The 17,992-nt window shown below is 46.8% G+C and overlaps 2 protein-coding genes across 3 annotated transcripts in view; one reads left to right on the plus strand and one right to left on the minus strand.

Moving 5' to 3' along the window:
- Positions 1-466: 466 nt before the first annotated feature.
- On the minus strand, positions 467-11,333 carry UBIAD1 (UbiA prenyltransferase domain containing 1). Of its 2 annotated transcripts, none has more exons than XM_054579747.1 (2): positions 10,544-11,333; positions 467-2,836 (listed from the first exon to the last, which is right to left on the minus strand). In XM_054579747.1, exons 1-2 carry the CDS (start codon positions 11,070-11,072, stop codon positions 2,349-2,351), a joined length of 1,017 nt encoding a protein of 338 aa, XP_054435722.1. In that variant the 5' UTR covers positions 11,073-11,333; the 3' UTR covers positions 467-2,348. The 2 variants fall into 2 exon arrangements, with proteins under 2 accessions (XP_054435722.1, XP_054435723.1); XM_054579748.1 differs by lacking the exon at positions 467-2,836 and adding an exon at positions 4,974-5,163.
- Positions 11,334-16,072: 4,739 nt separating this feature from the next.
- Positions 16,073-17,992, plus strand: part of MTOR (mechanistic target of rapamycin kinase) — a 111,576-nt gene continuing 109,656 nt past the window's right edge. The window contains exon 1 of the mRNA XM_054579749.1: positions 16,073-16,173. The gene's annotated coding sequence lies outside the window, so the exon portion shown is untranslated. The remainder of the gene's footprint in view (positions 16,174-17,992) is intronic.

Consider the following 17,992-nt stretch of genomic DNA (forward strand, 5'->3'; position numbering starts at 1 on the left):
CGAGATGAAAAAGGTTGACAATCGCTGAACTAGACTGTTATCCATTCCACGCACCTCTGCTTTGTTCATGAGGATATATTGCCAAACGCCTAGCTGAAAGCCAAATGCGCTCTGTCGGCTACACGTTCTCCATCTATCAGCACAGTGACCCCATCAAGGGAAAAAAGAAACACGAAGGCAGGAAAGAACAAGAGAACAAGGTTAATTTGGCCTGACTGGCTTTTGGCAAATCCATACTGGCTCTGAGTGGTCCCTACTGTCTCTTCTAAGGGCTCAAAAAATCGGGTCCAATCCTACCCAAATTCATCACTAAAGAGCGTGTGCCCCACCTCCAACCCGACCAAATGTCCCCAAGGCCCTGTGCTGGTCTCCTGAGATTTATGAATCAGAGTTCACAAGCACACAATAAAACAAGAAGTGGGAGGAAAGCAAAGAAAAACTGGAAACTGATAAATATTTTTTTTTATTAACAAGTCTAAAGAAAACCATCATTGAATTGGGATATGACACAAATTAGGGCAACCTGCGTATAAAACCCAGCACCACGTTTGGCCTCTTAGAAACATTTATATACAAGAATATGCATTAAAATCTGCACCAGGACACGATGCGGAGGCTGACACCCGACAAGGGCACTTACAGAGGCGGGTCCGGTCCGTGGACGCAGAAGCTCTTGGTCCTATCGCCTCGGTGGGGGGAGCCCTGTGTGAGGACAGCCTGCTCCGGGGAGGGGCCCGAAGAGCTGGTCTCTGCCGGCAGGACCTGCGAGCACCGTCCTGCCTGCCACAAGCCTGGCGCACAACAAAAACGGTGCTGGGAAGAAAGGCAGGAGGGAAGGGCCGTGTCCCTTGTGACTGGGCTCCGACCTCTACTTGAGGGTTCCGGCTCTCTGCAGACAGACCACCTTCAACCTAGAGGGACTTTTGCAATTTCCAGATATGTTTTTTCCAAGTAAGCCGACTCATTCCAACTCAAGGAGCCAAATCATATAATTAGCCTGATTTTAAGGATGAAGAATGAATTCGATGTCATTTTCCGCAGGTCAAGCCCCTGAAATAGCTATCAGAATGGCTATCATTGCAACAGAAAAATACAATGATGGCCTCAATCTGTTTCAGTCCTAGAACACACGCAGCCTGGAAATTATACCTCGCAGGCAATGAAATGGAAAGCAGCTCTGATTGGCACTGGAATTCCCCATTCTGCGTGCACACCGCCTTGGTGCAGGGCGCCCGAGGCCTCTGGGAGAGGCAGGGTCGGTGCTGCCCGGCTGCCTTTAAGGCAGAAGACACCGTTCCTTCCCCGGCAGGGCCTACTGTTTGTCTGAACAGGGCTGGGACTGTTTATCTACTGCCTTGTTCCTCCATGGAGGAGCTGGTGGGCCCGGGTCTGCTTGTCCTGGGGCTCGGTGCAAAGGGTCAACTGCCCCTGACTCAGCTGCTGAGCTGCTGTCGGAGAGTCAGGCTCCAACGATGCGAGACACACAGATGGGCATGGGGGGCATTAGGAAAGGCGATGGGGGTGGGGGCGGAGAAGCCCCGTGGGCTGTAAGCAGCTGGCGGAGAGGGCAGGTCTCCACCGTTCCAGGGCCCCCGGCAGGCACTGACAGGGCAGGGAGTCCCCCTGTGATTCCCATGGGTTCTACAAAGGGAAAACGCAGCCCAACCAATTACATCCAGAAACAGTGATTTTCTCAGCTGCCCCGGGGGTGGGTTTTTTTTTCCCTTCCCAGGCCCCCCTTGACTGTTTTGCTGCAGGGTGATCTGACATTTTTCCTCCACTGTGGCAAGAAGCGAAAGGAGAGCCTGAGGACAAACACCCCTGAATCACAATTTAGGCAAATAGCCGGGAGCCACGTTAGGCTGTTAATGAGGGACTCTCTCAGGCAGTGAATTTCAGGACACAAGTGCTCAGAGTAAGAGACAGGTGCTCTTGGTGTCACTGGGTCTGATACCAGTTATTACCATATCCTTCAAGACCAAGATAACAGGAGGACACTTGGCCCAGTCACTGTGGCCCTCTCAGGACTGGAGGCCAACCCAGGTGGCTCCTTCACAGTCTCGGGGCTCTTTAGTCCACTTTAAAGTGACCTCACAGCACCCTCTAGTGGAAAGTATAAGTAAAACAAGGGCCGTTCACCCGCGGATACTAGAGCGGTTTCAAGATTCCCCATAAAACAGAACAAAACAAAAACAGAACACTATCGTTAAGAACTTAATAATTTTAAAAATGTGGCAGCTCAGAAGCCACCCTTAGGTCCCTCGCTCTCAAATCACCTTCTCTCCTGAGAGGCTCTGCCTTCAACACATTCTCAGGGGGACGCATTGATGGAGGGGCTGCTGGTCCCCTTAGAGCCTGGGCAGGCTGCCCGCTGGTGCCAGAATGATGCCGCAGACGTAGAAGAGCCCCAGCAGGAGGTTGAGTTTGGCGGTCCTCTGAGGCAGCTTGTTGAAAGTCTGGCTGCGGAACTGCCTCTCAAGGGAGAAGGCCATGGGGACGGTGAGCAGGGGCAGCGCCAGGCTGATGCTGCAGTGCATGGCCAGGACGCTGAAGATCAGGTAGGGCAGGAAGAGCAGCGTGTTGTAGAGCATGTAGGAGAAGGTGGGGCCGATGAGGATGGCGAGGGTGACGATGCCCGCCTCCCGGTCAGAGTCCATGTCCCTGGTGTTGTTGGAGTGGAGGATGGCCTCGGTGCTGAGGGCGAGGGGGATGGCGTAGACCAGCGGGAAGACCGCCAGGGACCCCACCTGCACGGCGTAGGCGAACATCACGGCCAGCGGGCCAAAAGTGATGAGGATGACCAGGTCTCCCAGAGCCACGTACTTGAATCCGACTCCTACGGCCAGAAAACCCAAAGAGACGGGGTGAGATCAAGGGTGGGGAATCGAGGGACTGCTCCTCAGGCTCAGACGAGGGGCAGGGGCCGTGGCAGGGGTCCCGTCCCCTGCAGGGCCCTGTACGGAAGCACCAGGCACCCTACTCTCAGCACGCAGCGAGGGTTCAGAGTCATACCCAACTTTCCCTTTCTACTGCCCCCCGGCAAATCCTGTCACAAAGAGCAGCGGGCTCCGCCACACACAGTTCAACGGGAGAGCCCAAGAAGGACCTGAAAGGTCTTGCCATCCAGTGTTTTGGTTTCTTTCACCTTTCACCATTCCCTTCCGTCTGTAGCGCTGGCAGGTCGGCCCTCACAGAACATCCAGGCCCGTCTCTAACTTTTCTGCCTCCTTCCTCTCCAACGTCTGCAGGCACCTTCTGGCTTTGAAAACCTGCAGTGAATGTTGGCGAAATTCCAGGGTTGCCAACCTCCGCATAAAGAAACCCTCAGCCACAGAATGAGGAACATGGCTAAGACGATGAAGGTACAATGCTGCTTCCCCTCTCTGGCTCCCGCTGAGTTAAAACTAAGTCACCTCTAACTCTTCCTCCTCCGCCTGTGCTGCTAGCCGACTTCGAATCCTGTCTAACCCACTTCTTCAAAACCTGCCCAGCTCTCTCCAACCCCAAATCCAAGGCAGGGTCATTGTCTGTCTGGAATATGGCAACCCCCCCAAATTGCTCTCTCAGCTTCTGTTCTTATCACAACTGCCCTACCCCTTCCCTACCCTAATCTCCGCACTGCAGCCAGAGCGATGCTTTAAAAACACTCATCTGACCATGCCCGCTCGCCCAGCGCATACCTGAAAACCCTTATCTGATAGTCGCCCTCAGAATAAAGCCAGACCTCTCACCTCCGGCGGGTCCTGGCCCTCTCCCGCCTCCCCCACCCCGCCCCCCAGCTCCCCTCCCTCTCCCGGCAGACTTCTTTCAGGTCCACCTGCCCTGAGAACCATCTTCCCCCCTCTGCCTGGCTAACTCGGACTCATCTTTAAGACTGCAGAGGTCGCTGCACAGGTGACCTTCCCTCGTCCCTACAGCACATTCACTCCCCTTGCCACAGGTCTCAGGGTGCCCTGACCGCTACGCTCATAAATTCCATCACACTCATCATTCTTTAATCTCTGTCTCTCGAACAAACACCGTTTCAGTGTTTCACGGGGGCAGGGCCTCGGGTGTGGCTTGCTCACAGCTGGTTTGGCTTGTTCAGAGCTCACCCCTCAACTTGGCACAAAGTCCGAACTGAACACAGAGCTACAGTAACAAGCACCTGCAATTTGCGACCAAGGTCAGAAAAAAGCATTCCACTCAAAGTAAAAAATGGGTGAGAGTTGATCCACACATATATACTGCCCCTGGAGCCTGGGAAACCTCCACATGCAGCCAAGCTACCAAGCCATGGCCTCAGCGACAAGAAAACTGCTAGTGAGCAGCATGTCAAGAACCTCAAATGAGAAGGGACGCTGGTCTGAAAAGGAGCTAAAGCCCTGGCAGCTGAGGAACAAGATTCAGCCTAGGTTTACCTTCACCTTAGTAGTGGGGCTTCTGATTTTTGGGTTCCCCCCCCCATCTTTATTGCAAATAATTAACATATAACATTGTATAAGTTTAAGGTATACAAAGTGTGGACTGGATACACTCATACATTGTACAGTGATTCCCACCGTAACAAAGGCTAACACCTCCATCTGTCGGGGTCTCTGGTACTAAAAGACCACCCCTGGTTCTTTAGAATGACGCATCCCCAGGGAAGTACAACACAGGCATGAGCCCTTGTGCCCACCAACACAGCGCAAGCTAATGCTGTAAGGCCCAGGCAGTGTTTGGATAAACCACCTGGTTGTCTGAGGACATGCTCTCCAGGAGGTAGCTCACTCATCAGAACATCACCTCCAGTTCTAAATTAGCAAATTGATGTCTCTTGCAGTATCTCACATACTTAGGAGACTACAGTAGCCCCCCTTTATCCTCATCCGAGACCCCCAGCAGATGCCTGAAACCATAGATGTTCCCAAAGCCCATACATATTATGTGTTTTCATATACATACCATACATACCACCTTTTCTCTTAAAGGAAACACTTCACGGCTTCTCTTTGGCGTATCCGAACTGCCAGCATCACTACTCTTGTAATTTGGGGCCATTATTAAGTAAAAGAAAGTTTGCTTGAACACAAGTACTGAGATATTTGAACAGGCAACGTGACAGGCAAGACGGCTACTAACTGGCCCATGGTTAGGCAGCGTATACGGCGTGGATATGCTGGACAAAGGGATGATTCGTGTCTAGAGCAGGACAAAGCAAATAGCACACGATTTCAGGAAACTGAAACTACAGGAAGTGAAACTGCAGGTAAGGCAGGGACTGCTGTACCCCCGCGCCAGCGAGATGCCAAGAAGGAACACTCCCGGTACAGATCCAGCAAGTTTCTCCACCGTGGCCTACTTTTCTTTAACTTATGTTCTCAGCTCTCCAAGAAGCTTTAAGGGCTCTGGCCATGGATGGAAACACAAAGCTCTAAAGCCTTGACCTCTGGCTAGATGACCCAGAACACCTCCTGAGATCACTTGGCAAAAACATGATGTAAGCAAATTGAAGAGAAACACATGCCCACATGGATAGGCTCCACCTTCAACACACCCCACAGAAACCACCCACAGACCCATTCCAGGGATGAGGAAGGTCTGGCAACCTCCTGCAGGGGCGTCCAACCTTTTGGCGTCTCTGGGCCACAATGGAAGAAGAGTTGTCTTGGGCCACACATTAAATACACAAACACTAACAAAAACATGATTGAAAAAAAGGTTAAGTGGACTTCTGGCCAAGATGGAGGTGTAGGTAGAGACACTTCACCTCCTTGCACAACCAAAAGAAGAACAACAAATTTACAAAAACAAAAACAAAAACAGAACTGCTAGAAAATCGAACTGTATGGAAATCTGACAACCAAAGAGCTAAAAAAGAAACATTCATGCAGACCAGAAGGAGGGGTGGAAACGGGCAGCCGGGCTGGAGAGGACGCGCGGCCAGGCAGCACGGGCAGACAGGGTGGTCCCGCACTTGCACATGCATAAACCAGAGGAAGAGTTCGGGAGCGAGACAGATGCGCAATCCAGGGTTCCAATATGAGAAAAGAAAGCCTCAAAACCTCTAGAGGCAAAAACCTGTGGGGGTTGTGGTGGCAGGAGAAACTCCCAGCCCCACAGGGGAGTCCGTTGGAGAGACTCACAGGGTCCTAGAATGTATACAAACCCACCCACTCAGGAATCGGCACCAGAAGGGCCCAATTTGCTTGTGGGTAGCAGAGGAAGTGACTGAAAGCTGGCTGAGAGCCAAGGAAGTGGCATTGTTCCCTTTTGGATGCCTCCACCACGGAGAGTATTACAACTCAATGACCTGGGTCGGTATGCCCTGGTGAATACCTAAGGCTCTACCCCTTCCAACGATTTCCAAGGCACGCCAAGACAAAGAAATACGGCCCAAATGAAAGAACAGATCAAAGCTCCAAAAATAGAACTAAGCAATGAACAGAGAGCCAATCTATCAGATGCACAGTTCAAAACACTGGTAATCTGGATGCTCACTGAATTGGTTGAGTGTGGTCACAAAATGGAGAAAAAAGCGAAGACTATGCAAAGTGAAATAAAGGAAAATATGCAGGGAACCAACAGTAAAGGGAAGGAAACCGGGACTCATATCAATGATTTGGAGCAGAAGGAAGAGCCAAACATTCAATTAGAACAGAATGAAGAAACAAGAATTCAAAAAAAATGAGAAGCTTAGGAACCTCTGGGATAATTAAACAATCCAACATCCAAATCATAGGGGTGCCAGAAGGAGAATAAGAGCAAGAAATTGAAAACTTATTTGAAAAGATAATGAAGGAGAACTTCCCCAATCTGGCCAAGGAAACAGACTTCCAGGAGATCCAGGAAGCTCAGAGAATCCCAAAGAAGTTGGACCCAAGGAAGCACACACCAAGGCACATCATAATTAAGTTACCCAAGATTAAAGATAAGGACAGAACCTTAAAAGCAGCAAGAGAAAAGGAGACAGTTACCTACAAAGGAGTTCCCATAAGACTGTCAGCTGATTTCTCAAAAGAAACCTTGCAGGCAAGAAGGGGCTGGCAAGAACTTTTCAAAGTCAAGAAAGGCAAGGACCCACATCCAGGATTACTACAGAACCTGCCATTAATACTCAAGGGAGAGAAGAGTGGCAGTGGTGGAACGTGGTGAGCAATGGTCATGTCCCAAATGCATTTGAAAACCAGAGTCAACAGAATTTGCTGATGGACTGACTGCACGCAAGATATGAGATAGAAGAGTCAGGATGACACCCATGACTTTCAGCCTGAAGAACGACAAGGATGATGTTGCCATTGAGGAAGAGGGGGAAAGCTGTGGGAGAGCAGGTTTCTTTGGGGAAAAGATCAGGAATTTGATTTCGGATATATTTAGCTGAAGATGTCTGGAGACCTCTAAGAGAAGTTACTGAGTAAGAAGCTGAATATAAGTCTGAAGTTCAGCAGAGAGATCTGGGCCAGAGGTAGAAATCTGTGAGACACCAGCTTGACAGAGAGCATCTGAAGCCACGGGACTGGCTAAAACCACGAAAGGAGGGAATGGAGACAGAGGAAAGCAGTGCCAGGAGTAGCCTGCAGGTTGGGAATGAGGAGGAACCAGCAAAGGAGACTGAGGCCCTAGGAGACAAGCACCATTTAGCCCCCGCCTCCCTCTCCAACTGCATCTCCATTCTCCCTCTCGAACACACTGGCCTTCTGGAATATCCTAGAAGATGCCAAACTCTCCCCAACTCTACTGCGTTTGCATTTCCTGTTCCTTCAGCCTTGAAGGATTCAGCACTTGAATCAGACCCTAGTTCTGCCCCATGGCTGGCTCCTTATCCTTCAAGTCTTAGTTTAAGTGTCACCTTTACAGAGAGGGCCTCTTCCCCCACCACCACCTTAGACATTCTGTCACATTGATTTCCTTTACTGAACCTTTTACTACTGGCTGTCAGGACATTAGTCTCTCGGTATTCTTTCTTCTCCAGATGCTCCATCGCAGCTGCCTTTCCCTTGTTCCTTCTCTTCTCTTAATGTGCAAGTTCCCCAGGGCTGTCCCGGTCCCCCTCACACCTCTATCGACACTTCCTCCTCTGGCGGTCTCACCCAGTCATGCAACTTCATCTACGTGCCAACAATTCCCAAATATCTGTATCTCTCGCTCAGACCTCTCCCCTGAACTCAGACTCTTATATCCCACTACCCATTTGGTTATCTCCACTTAGAGATCTAATACATTAAGATGCTCAAAGTCGATTGTCTTCCAAAAAACCTGTCTTCAACCTTCTCTATGTCACTTGACATCAACTCCATTATTCAAGTTGCTTGGGCCAAAGCCTCTGAGTTAGGCTCAGTTCTTCAGTTTCCCTCCTGCCTGACATCCTGTCTATCAGCAAACCCGGGCTACCTTAGAATATACTGGAAATCTGAGTACATCTTCCTTCTCCACTACTATCACCCTGATCCCAGCCACCAAACACCTCTTGCCTGGATTCCTCAACAGCCCCTTCTCCATCTCCCTGCTTCTATCCCTGACCACTCCCTAGAATCCATTCTCAGTACCTAAGCCAGTGATTCTTTTAAAACATTAAGGTTTATGTAATCTTTGTGCCTCCCTGACCTCCCCAAACAGACTTCTCTTACTTAACCGGCTTTCACTCTCTCCTTCATTCATACCCTGGATTCCGTGCAGTTCCTCACACTCTTCTGGGACACCTGCCTTAAGGCGTTTGGCAACTGTCATTCCAAGATCCAGGACACTCTTCCTCCAGGTATGGGTTGGCCAAAAAGTTCATTTGGTTTCTTCCATGAGATGGGTCTAGCAGTGCTTAGTTCTCTTTAACTTCATTGGAAACAATTTTGTTAGATTGTATTGTGACAGCTGTCATATCAGCGTGCATTTTTAAAAAAACATCAAAATTGGTGAATTTTTGTATAGCCATGTAATATTGAAGATGGAAGGCAATATACATTTTCGGCATATTATGTTTTATTATTTCAAGAAAGGTAAAAATGCAACTGAAACACAAAAAAAAAGATGGGTGCAGTGTATGGAGAAGGTGCTGTGATTGATCAAATGTGTCAGAAGTGGTTTGCGATGTTTCGTGCTAGAGATTTCTCTCTGGACAATGCTTCACGGTCGGGTGGACTGGTTGAAGTTGATAGTGATCAAATTGAGACATTAATTGAGAATAATCAATGTCCTACCACATAGAAGAGAGCTGACATACTCAAAATATCCAAAACAATAAAGTTATTGGTAAAAATGAAAAATGGGTCTCTTATTTTATGGAAAAATCCATACAGACTTTTGGGCCAACCCAATATCTGCTTAGCCAACTCTCTCAGCTCCTTCAGTGTTTGCTCACGTTACCATTTTGATGAGGCCTCCCCGATGAAACTACTTAAAATAGTCTGCTGTGTCCGCCTTCCTTGTTGTCCTTACTATAGCACTAACTGTCTTTCCATATATTGTAATTAGATTACCAATTCATGCTAACTTATCAGGATCTTGAATGGTTTCAGCATCCAAAGTCCCACATCCTGGGAACCGTCTCAGCCCTGGGCAAACCAGGACATTGATCAACCTAACTATTATATACTATTTTTTATTTTGTTTCTTTTCACCATGCATAAAATAACTTTCACAAGAGCAAGGATCTGTGACTTCCGTGCGCAGAGAACCAACAGTGCAGGCACAGTATGTGCTGGCATGTTATGGGCACTCAAAAACTAGGCTTAGCCACCAGGCCACCACTACCTTATTCAGCCTGCTACAGTGAGTCACCCATCAAACTAGCTGAAAGTACAATTCTGAGCTCTTCCAAGTTACTTCCACTAAAATTTGAAACTGGCATTAAAAGATATGACCAACAAAAAGAAACTAGATACAAAAATTTCCATATACATGGAAATGACATTATTAGTCATTTCTGTGACTCAAGAAAGGTAAAAATGCAACAAATGAGAAAAAAGATTTGTGCAGTGTATGGGTCCTGTCATCACTCTTTTTGTGGTCAATGCCCTTGGAAAGTCATAGTAAGTGTTGACACTATATCTGTACATGAATATATATAGTATGTTTATGTATATATACACATACACACACACACATCCATATACATGTATATATGGAGATATATATATATATATATATATATATATATATCTCTAGCATCCATAAGCCAAGCCAGGATCTTCTCAATCTACTACTGTTTTCAAAATAACCCACATTGCCCTAACCAATGTGGCTCAGTTGGTTGGAGAATGGCCCCACAAAGGGAAAGGTCGCCGGTTTGAATCCTGGTCAGGGCACATCACATACCCGGGTTACAGGTTCAGTTCCCAGTTGGGTGCATTTGAGAGGCAACTGGTCGATGTTTCTCTCCCTCTTTCTCCCTCCCTTCCCCTTTCTCTAAAAATAAATAAAGACAATCTTCCAAAATAATCCACATGATCCGCACACTATAGATTTCACATAGCGGCCTGAGAAAAGACCTTTGGCGCTCCTCTAGTTCTAATCCTTACTTCTGCACATAGCAGTAGTTTCTAGCACATGCAACCAAGACTTCCAGCACAGGTATTGGGCCAATTCTTACCTCCTGTGTAGAGAAAGGAGCCAGACAAGCCTCCAAAGTAGATGAGAGCCAAGTGCTCCAGTTTCAGAGGGGACAGGTAGTAGAGGCAAGCGGCACAGACACAGCCCAAAGTGTAGAGGAAGACTCCAAACCGGACAACATCCTGGGGTTCCAAGATCCGGTCCACGAGGGTCCTGTCATCACTCTTTTTGTGGTCAATGCCCTTGGAAAAGTCATAGTAAGTGTTGACCAAATTGCCAGCCCCGTGCACAGCCAGAACTGCCACTGCACAACCCACCAACAGCCCGGGATCCAGAACGCCCTGAGATCTATAGGCCAGGGCACTGCCCAGGGCCACGGGGGTGAGTGAGGCACTGAAGCTCCAGGGCCGCAGGGCCAGCACATAGGACGCACACTTCTGCCTCCAGGAGCGCGGGAGGGGCCTGTCCCATTCCTGACAGTCGTTCTCCCGCAGGTCTCCGTCCCCGGCCTTGGCGGTCTCTCCAGCCTGGATGCTAATCTTCTCCCCCAGGACTTGCGAGGCCGCCATGGAGATGTTCGTGGCGGAAGTCAAAGTTAATAGTGAGCCACTCACAGAAGAGCGACTGCCAGTGGGAGAAGGAAGGACGGGGCGGGGCGGCAGGTCCTGACCTTCGCTCAGTTCCGCCCCGGGGCAGGGCTGGGGAGGCAGCGGGCCCCGGGGCAGTACCGAGCGGGCCTGGCACCCCACGAGGCCCAGTAGCAACGTTCCAGCTTTCTGTGACCCGGGCGAAGCCTCTCTCCGGACCCCAGCCCGGAACTAGAGCCTAAGGCCGAGAGGCTGCAGCCTCCCCAGGAGTACCGGGGCAGCCATTTTGTGCGCCCGCCTCTGGAGGCCGGCCGGGAAACAAGGGCTGACCGTGTGGGCCGAGCCGACTGGGGCGGAGGCGGGGCCGGGGTTGGGGGCGTGGCCGGAGCTGGGGGCGGGGCAGGACGAGGACCCGGAGGTTCAGCTTTCCCTCTGCCGGGGGTCTTCGCCTGGCAGCTGCTCCCAGACTCGGTGGATACAGCCTCGCTCAGTGTCACAGGATCCACCACTAATACGTGTGGCTTTCCGACTTATCAAGAGTTTCATTCACTGAAATAGGACGCATTCAATTTTTTCATGCAGTATGCAACCTCATTTGTTGAGCACTGGTACGCAGCAGTTAACAATACAGACAAAAATCAGGAAGCACGTTGAGGGAGATAAGGAAGGTATACCTATCCCAGCCCCTAGTTTTAAATGGGAAACTCGAAGCTCTGAAATCGGGAAGGATATCTAAGAAATATTAATTCTAATAATTACAACAGCAAAAATTCCCGCTTTCTACTGTGCACTTACCAATGCCATGAACTGTCCTGCCTGCCCTTTAATCCATATGTGAGTTTTCTTACTTACTCATTATACAAATAATCGCCCTTCCCACCCTACCAGGTGGCCAGCTCTGTGTCTTCATTGCCTGCCTTCATTGCCCACCTTCTGGGAGCTTTGGTAGCTTCTTCTGACCAGAGAGAGCCAGGTAAATTTTTAAGAATTTTGTGAGCCAGTCATTAAGCACAGCCATTATTCAAAATTAAACTACACAAACTTACAATTAGATAAATTATATTAAAAACAAAAGTAACAACTACTCAAAGCTCATTGCTTCCTAATTACTACATTTTATCATTTATGCTCTTTAGGTTGTTTTCATTTGTTGTAACTGCATTGTGGAAATACTATACAACAATGTGCTGCTGCTCATCTCTTTCTAGCTTTTCATTGAGTGACATCCGTTGGTCACTTGGAATCTGCCATCGTGGGAGTATTTATGCCACGTAAGTCAGCAAAGGCTTGATAATTGGCTGGTCATCTAAACGTAAGAAAATAACTGAAAAAAGTTTATCATGAAGTTTAAAAGTGTGTAACTGCAGCCAGTACATTGTGAATACCAGAAAAATTTGGGGAAATACTCTTCCAGTATTGGAAAATTATTATTCAATTCAGCAAAGAAGAAGCCTTCATATCATTGACAAACTAGTGAAATTTCAAGGTATCTCTTGATTGTTTCACTTTCCCTTATCCATGAACATAAAAGAAAATATCAACTAACATTCATGTTGGAACTACACTCTCTTATCAATTGCAACTATAGGGAGGCTACACAGTATCAAAAAAAAAAAGCATATGCTAGAATCAATTGGCTATATGAAGTTTACAATAAAAGGTATTATTGTGTAGTTTATTATTTGTAAGTTGTATGCTGCACATCCTTTATATTAGTGAAAGTTATAATGCAAATATAACATATATGTACACAGGACTGACTACATAATTTTGGTATCCAGTGCAAAATAAATACATGGGGCCCCTTATTCAAAACTCATTAAGAATTTCAAGACAGAGCATTACAACCTCATAGGTCACAACTGCCATGAAGCCAGCTCTGTATAGACATACTTCCTTACCAGCTAGATAGTTGTTAATTGACGACTTTAGCATCTAACACATATTTGCACGCTGGCCAAACCCAAGTATCCTATACTACCAAATGGGACAAGAGGAAGAAGCACATATTTTTAACTCCTCACTTACCAACTCTATGACTCAATCCTTCTATATGTCACTTTACTAATGGATGAAGTATAAAGTGGGAACAATACAACCTGCCACGTAGAAACATTCATAAATAACAGTAACAGCATTTATTGTTTATATGTGTCATGTAGTCTTTTAGGTTCTTTACATGTATTAACATTTAACCCCCACCACAGTGCCTACCACGGTAGTGTGGACTCTGAGAAAAAAAAGATACCTTCTAAGAAGGGCTCCTGATGGCTAACTGGCTCTAATGTCCCTAAAAACAACAAAAACAACAAAAGAAAAAACAGAGCCTAACAGCCAGCCATTTCTAATCTGGGACTACTCGTGCAAACTACACTTCAGAGAGAAGGTGCCTGCCTCCGCTGAACTGCCTCCCTGCAGCGCGTTCCTGCCACCTGAGCCAACCTTTATTAAGGAGTTCCTGGTATCCTATTTCAATCACAGGGACTGAGGTTGTCCAACCAGAGCTGGGCAACAACAGGCTGATCGACATCTTTACTGACCAATCAGAACAGCTCCATTCTTACCACTCAAGACAATGCCTTTTGGGCCAGTCGCATTCTGATGATTTGGAATCCTCACCTGCATGAGGGTGGACTGATGAGGAACCAGGCGCAAGGATTTCTTTCTATGTAACTTAACTCCCCTCTGGCTCTAGAAGCCAACTTTCCACTGAGAACTGTGTTTCACTGACTGGAGCAAAAACTCTAAATGAAGATGCTTCATAATAGAGGTGTAACACTATTTGAGCTGTTTCACATTCATTCTGTATGATAGTTGAACTGTTTTCATGAAGTAAAATTTCTGTCTTCACCATATTCCAAATTGGGGATTCCTGTTGGCTTTGAATTGGCACCTATAACCATCTGACTATCAGTTGATAGTAGGTACATCTATAAATAAGGAAATAGGTATATAGATATTAAGTATTTGCTCATATAGTTGGTAAATGTTGGAGCTTAGTTTCAGATCCAGTTAGTTTGACTCCAACCTGCTTTTAACCTCTATTTATTATGTCCTCCCAAATGCCTGATACTTTGTAAGTGCTCAATAAATGTTATTAACACAATGGATAAGAAAGCTCTTTGTAAATGTGTAAAACAGAACTACAAATGGTTACTGTTGCTATAAAACCATTTTTTATTGTTAATTAGAAAATAACCTTATCATGTCTTAGGCTGGCAAAACTCTCCTATTGCTGGTAGAAATGAAAACTGGTACCTTCCTGATAGAACTGTTTGACAATATCCATCAAACGACACATGCATTTACTCTCTGACCCTACAATCCCACTTCAGGCTATTTATTTTGGTACAGCTGCCAGGGAATAAAATTATATATGTACAAAGGAATTTACTGTAGAATCATTAGTACAACAATAGCAAGAATTTGGAAACAACACAAGTGTCCATCAACAGAGGACTGGAAGAGTAAGAGATGGAACATGCATGTAATGAAATACTATGCAGCTATAACAACAAAAGAACAAGGAAGCTTTCTATATATTAAGAAAGATCTCCAAGATATACCATTTTTTTAAAAGTGCAGAACAGTGATGTAGTGTGACAAAATGGGAAAATAACTTGTATTTCCATAAAGAAATTCTAGGGATACATAAGAACTAAGAAAATAAGTGAAGGGACGGGGTAGAGCAAGACTTTGTGATAAATACAATTTTATTTATTTTGAAATTTAAACAGTGACTATAGTACATATCAAAAAATGTTTAATGATTAAATATAGAGAGAATGAACACAAGTGAAAAACGTGAAATTCAAAGGGACAATTACTTCACAGAAGAATCAATGCAATGAAGAGATGCTAAACCTAACGCAGTAAGCATAATTCTTGTTCAATCCACCAAAGCATTTTGTTAGCCACAGAATATTACCAAATCTCTTTAAATTTGGCAGTATAACACTTCTGGAAACTTCCATTTCTTCAAAAAAAAACCCAAACACTTCTCTTTAGTACACAAGTAATTGATGGTACTGTACAAAGAAAAAAAAAGCATGCCTTCTCAAATTCCAGTACATTTTAGTTGTATATTTTCCCCATGGTAACAGACCCGTAAGAAGTATATGTTTTTTCAAGTGTTTTATTACACTTATATTGTGGTATAACCTATTTTTTAACAAATTATGAACCTTTTTCCTTCTTAGCAAGTATTCACTTACAATACTATTATTAATGGCAACATGTTTTCTTTAATATAAACGCATTATATTTTATTTAATCAGACACCTATTGTGAAATATTTAGGAATTTTCAATATTTATTATAATAAACAGACTGATTTTTTAAAAATTGACGTGTAGTTAAATTAAATTTTTTGCTATCTTTTTTTTGAAAAAGTTTTAAAAATGATGTTGCTTTGAAAGAATTACTTTACGAGTACATTACTTAAAGTTTGGCTGTTTCTCGTGAATGATCTTGTGAGCTAGATAACTTTCGAAAAGTGGAAAATCTAAGTAAAAAACTGTTCAAATGCATATTACATTTAACAAAACAGAAATCACGGTTCCAAAAGTCCAAAGAGTTATCTCAGAGCGCCCGCCAGGCTCACATTTTCCTTTCACAATTACTCCTGGCGCGGTCGCGAGCCTCCGCCTACCTACGCTTCCAATCCCAGGTCCCCCACAGCCGACTAGGCACGGTCGCACGCCCCAGACACAGAGGGGAATTATAGTAGCGATGCACCGGATGTGTGCGTGGAAGTGACTGAAGTTAACTCACGACCGATTGGTTCTCCCGAGTGGATCTAAGCCTCTTTTCGCCTGCCACTGGCAGCGTGGTTTGTCTATTTGAACAGTCCCCGCCCCCTGGAGAAGCCGGTCCCGGAGCTTCACTTCTCCTTCGTTGCTACTGGTTGGTGTCTCAGTCCATCGCCTCCTTACGCCTGTCGATTGGTCCTCAGGGCTGCGAACCTGCCCTCCCGCCCGCCCGGCTTGGAGGACAGCGGGGAAGGCGGGTGGTAGGGCCGGGGGCCTGAAGCGGTGTTACCGGCGCTGGTGGCGGCAGCTGAGGCCTTGGCCGAAGCCGCGGGGTGAGTCTGGAGCCTGGCACCGACCCTTCCAAGGCGGCGGGATGTCCAGACCCACAGCCAGCCCGGTCGGTGGGGGGGCCCGGGGAAGCCGCCCGTCTGGGACGTGGGGTCCCCTCAGAGGCGGCCCCAGGGACTTGGGGCCTGAGCCCTTGACCCCCACCCTGTGAGGCAGCGCCCACCTCCTCCCGGGTCCCCAGGAGACTCCCGGTCCCTTGAGCCTGCCGTGCGTCTCCAGCTCCGCGAAGGCCGGCCCATCAGCCCCAGTACTACCGGGACGCCTCTGCGTCTCTGTGCCCGTCAGTCACCACCTACAGATTGTCCTCAGAGGGGACCAACGTCAGTGTCAGCCCCTTGCACTCCGCCTGGAGACTTCTGCAGGGCCCCATTCCCTGACTCTAAGCTCGGTTCCCTCCTTGGGTTTCATCCTCTCTGCCTCCCCCACCCCCATTCCTGGTGTCAGCCACCCAACTTGAACTTCTGTTAAGCCTTAGCCAAGACCCTTGCGATATTTGACTTCCAGTATTTTAATTGAATTCTGCGTGGAGCAGATGGCCCGTGGGCCTTAGACTTATAAAGAGAGGCTGGTTCTTTCCTAAGAATGGAAATTCCTTGCCAGCCTCCCTCCCCCTCATCCCAGCCGCTGTCACACACTCTGTAGTAGTTTTGTCATCAGGGATCCTTGGGTTTTCCGTCTCCCGAAGGACGGCACTTCCTATTGCAGTCATTTTCTTGGCACTGGAGTATTTAAAAGCATTTCAAAACCAATTATTCTTTGGGGTTTTTTTTTTTTCCCTCGGCATTCCAGAAATTTTTTGAAAGGAAGAATTTGGAAAAATTGATTATCTAATACAGTCTGGACATACCTGGGATCCGTTTGCATGTTGCTCCCCCAGCAGCCTGGGCTGAGCCCTCTCATGGCCACTTTACTGCGGCTGCCTGATTATTTGTGCTTCCCTCTAGATCGTAAACTCCTTGAGGGAAGGGACGGGGCACAATTCAGGAATGAATGAATGAATGGTCTCAGGAACTAGTCTGTCTGTTTTAGCTCACGTTCCCAGTACGAGTGTTCCATAGAGCCTCACTGTCCAGTGCAATAACCACCGGCCGCATGCAGCTCAGAGCGCTTGACGTGTGACTCGTCCAAACTGAGACTGGCATAAGTGTAAAATGGACACTAGGGTTTGCAGACTCGGTACCAAAAAAAAGGGAGAAGTGTATCAATTGTTTTATATTAATAACATTGAAATGGTATTTTGGATATATTGGATTAAACAAAGTATTCATTTCAGCTGTTTCTTTTTACCTTCTTTGATAGGGCTACTAGGAAATTTAACATGACGTTTGTGGTTTGTCTTTTATTTCTGTTGGACAGTGCTGCTGTAGAATAATTACCCTCTTTAAATTGAACTCTTTGAGGAAAGAGGCAGTTGTAGGCATGTTTATTCTCTCTCTACCTCCCCACTTTTAGTACCTGGCACTGTGCCATGTACACAGTAGTAATAATGGTAATAATAGCTAACAGTTATTAAGAACTCACCGCGTGCCCAGCACTGTTGTAAGGACTTTTTCACCTGTGTTAACTCATTTAATCCTCACATCAACATAACATAAACGTTAGGTATTATTATCCCCCTGTTGCAGTTGAAGAGACAGACATTTTAAGTATCCTCTCGTGTAAAATTTGGGGCTGGACTCAGGCTTTGGTAGTTTGGCTCCACCCCCCACAACTCGACCCTCTTACTGTGCTACCGCTTTCAAACATGGGTCGTTACGGAATAAATGGAAGCTTTCACACAGGTTCTTCAGTGAGGTCTCCCAG

This window comes from Pteronotus mesoamericanus, unplaced genomic scaffold (assembly GCF_021234165.1).
Source record: "Pteronotus mesoamericanus isolate MK-2021 breed Mesoamerican mustached bat unplaced genomic scaffold, CSHL_Meso_final contig_557, whole genome shotgun sequence".
NCBI classification, from domain to species: Eukaryota; Metazoa; Chordata; class Mammalia; order Chiroptera; family Mormoopidae; genus Pteronotus; species Pteronotus mesoamericanus.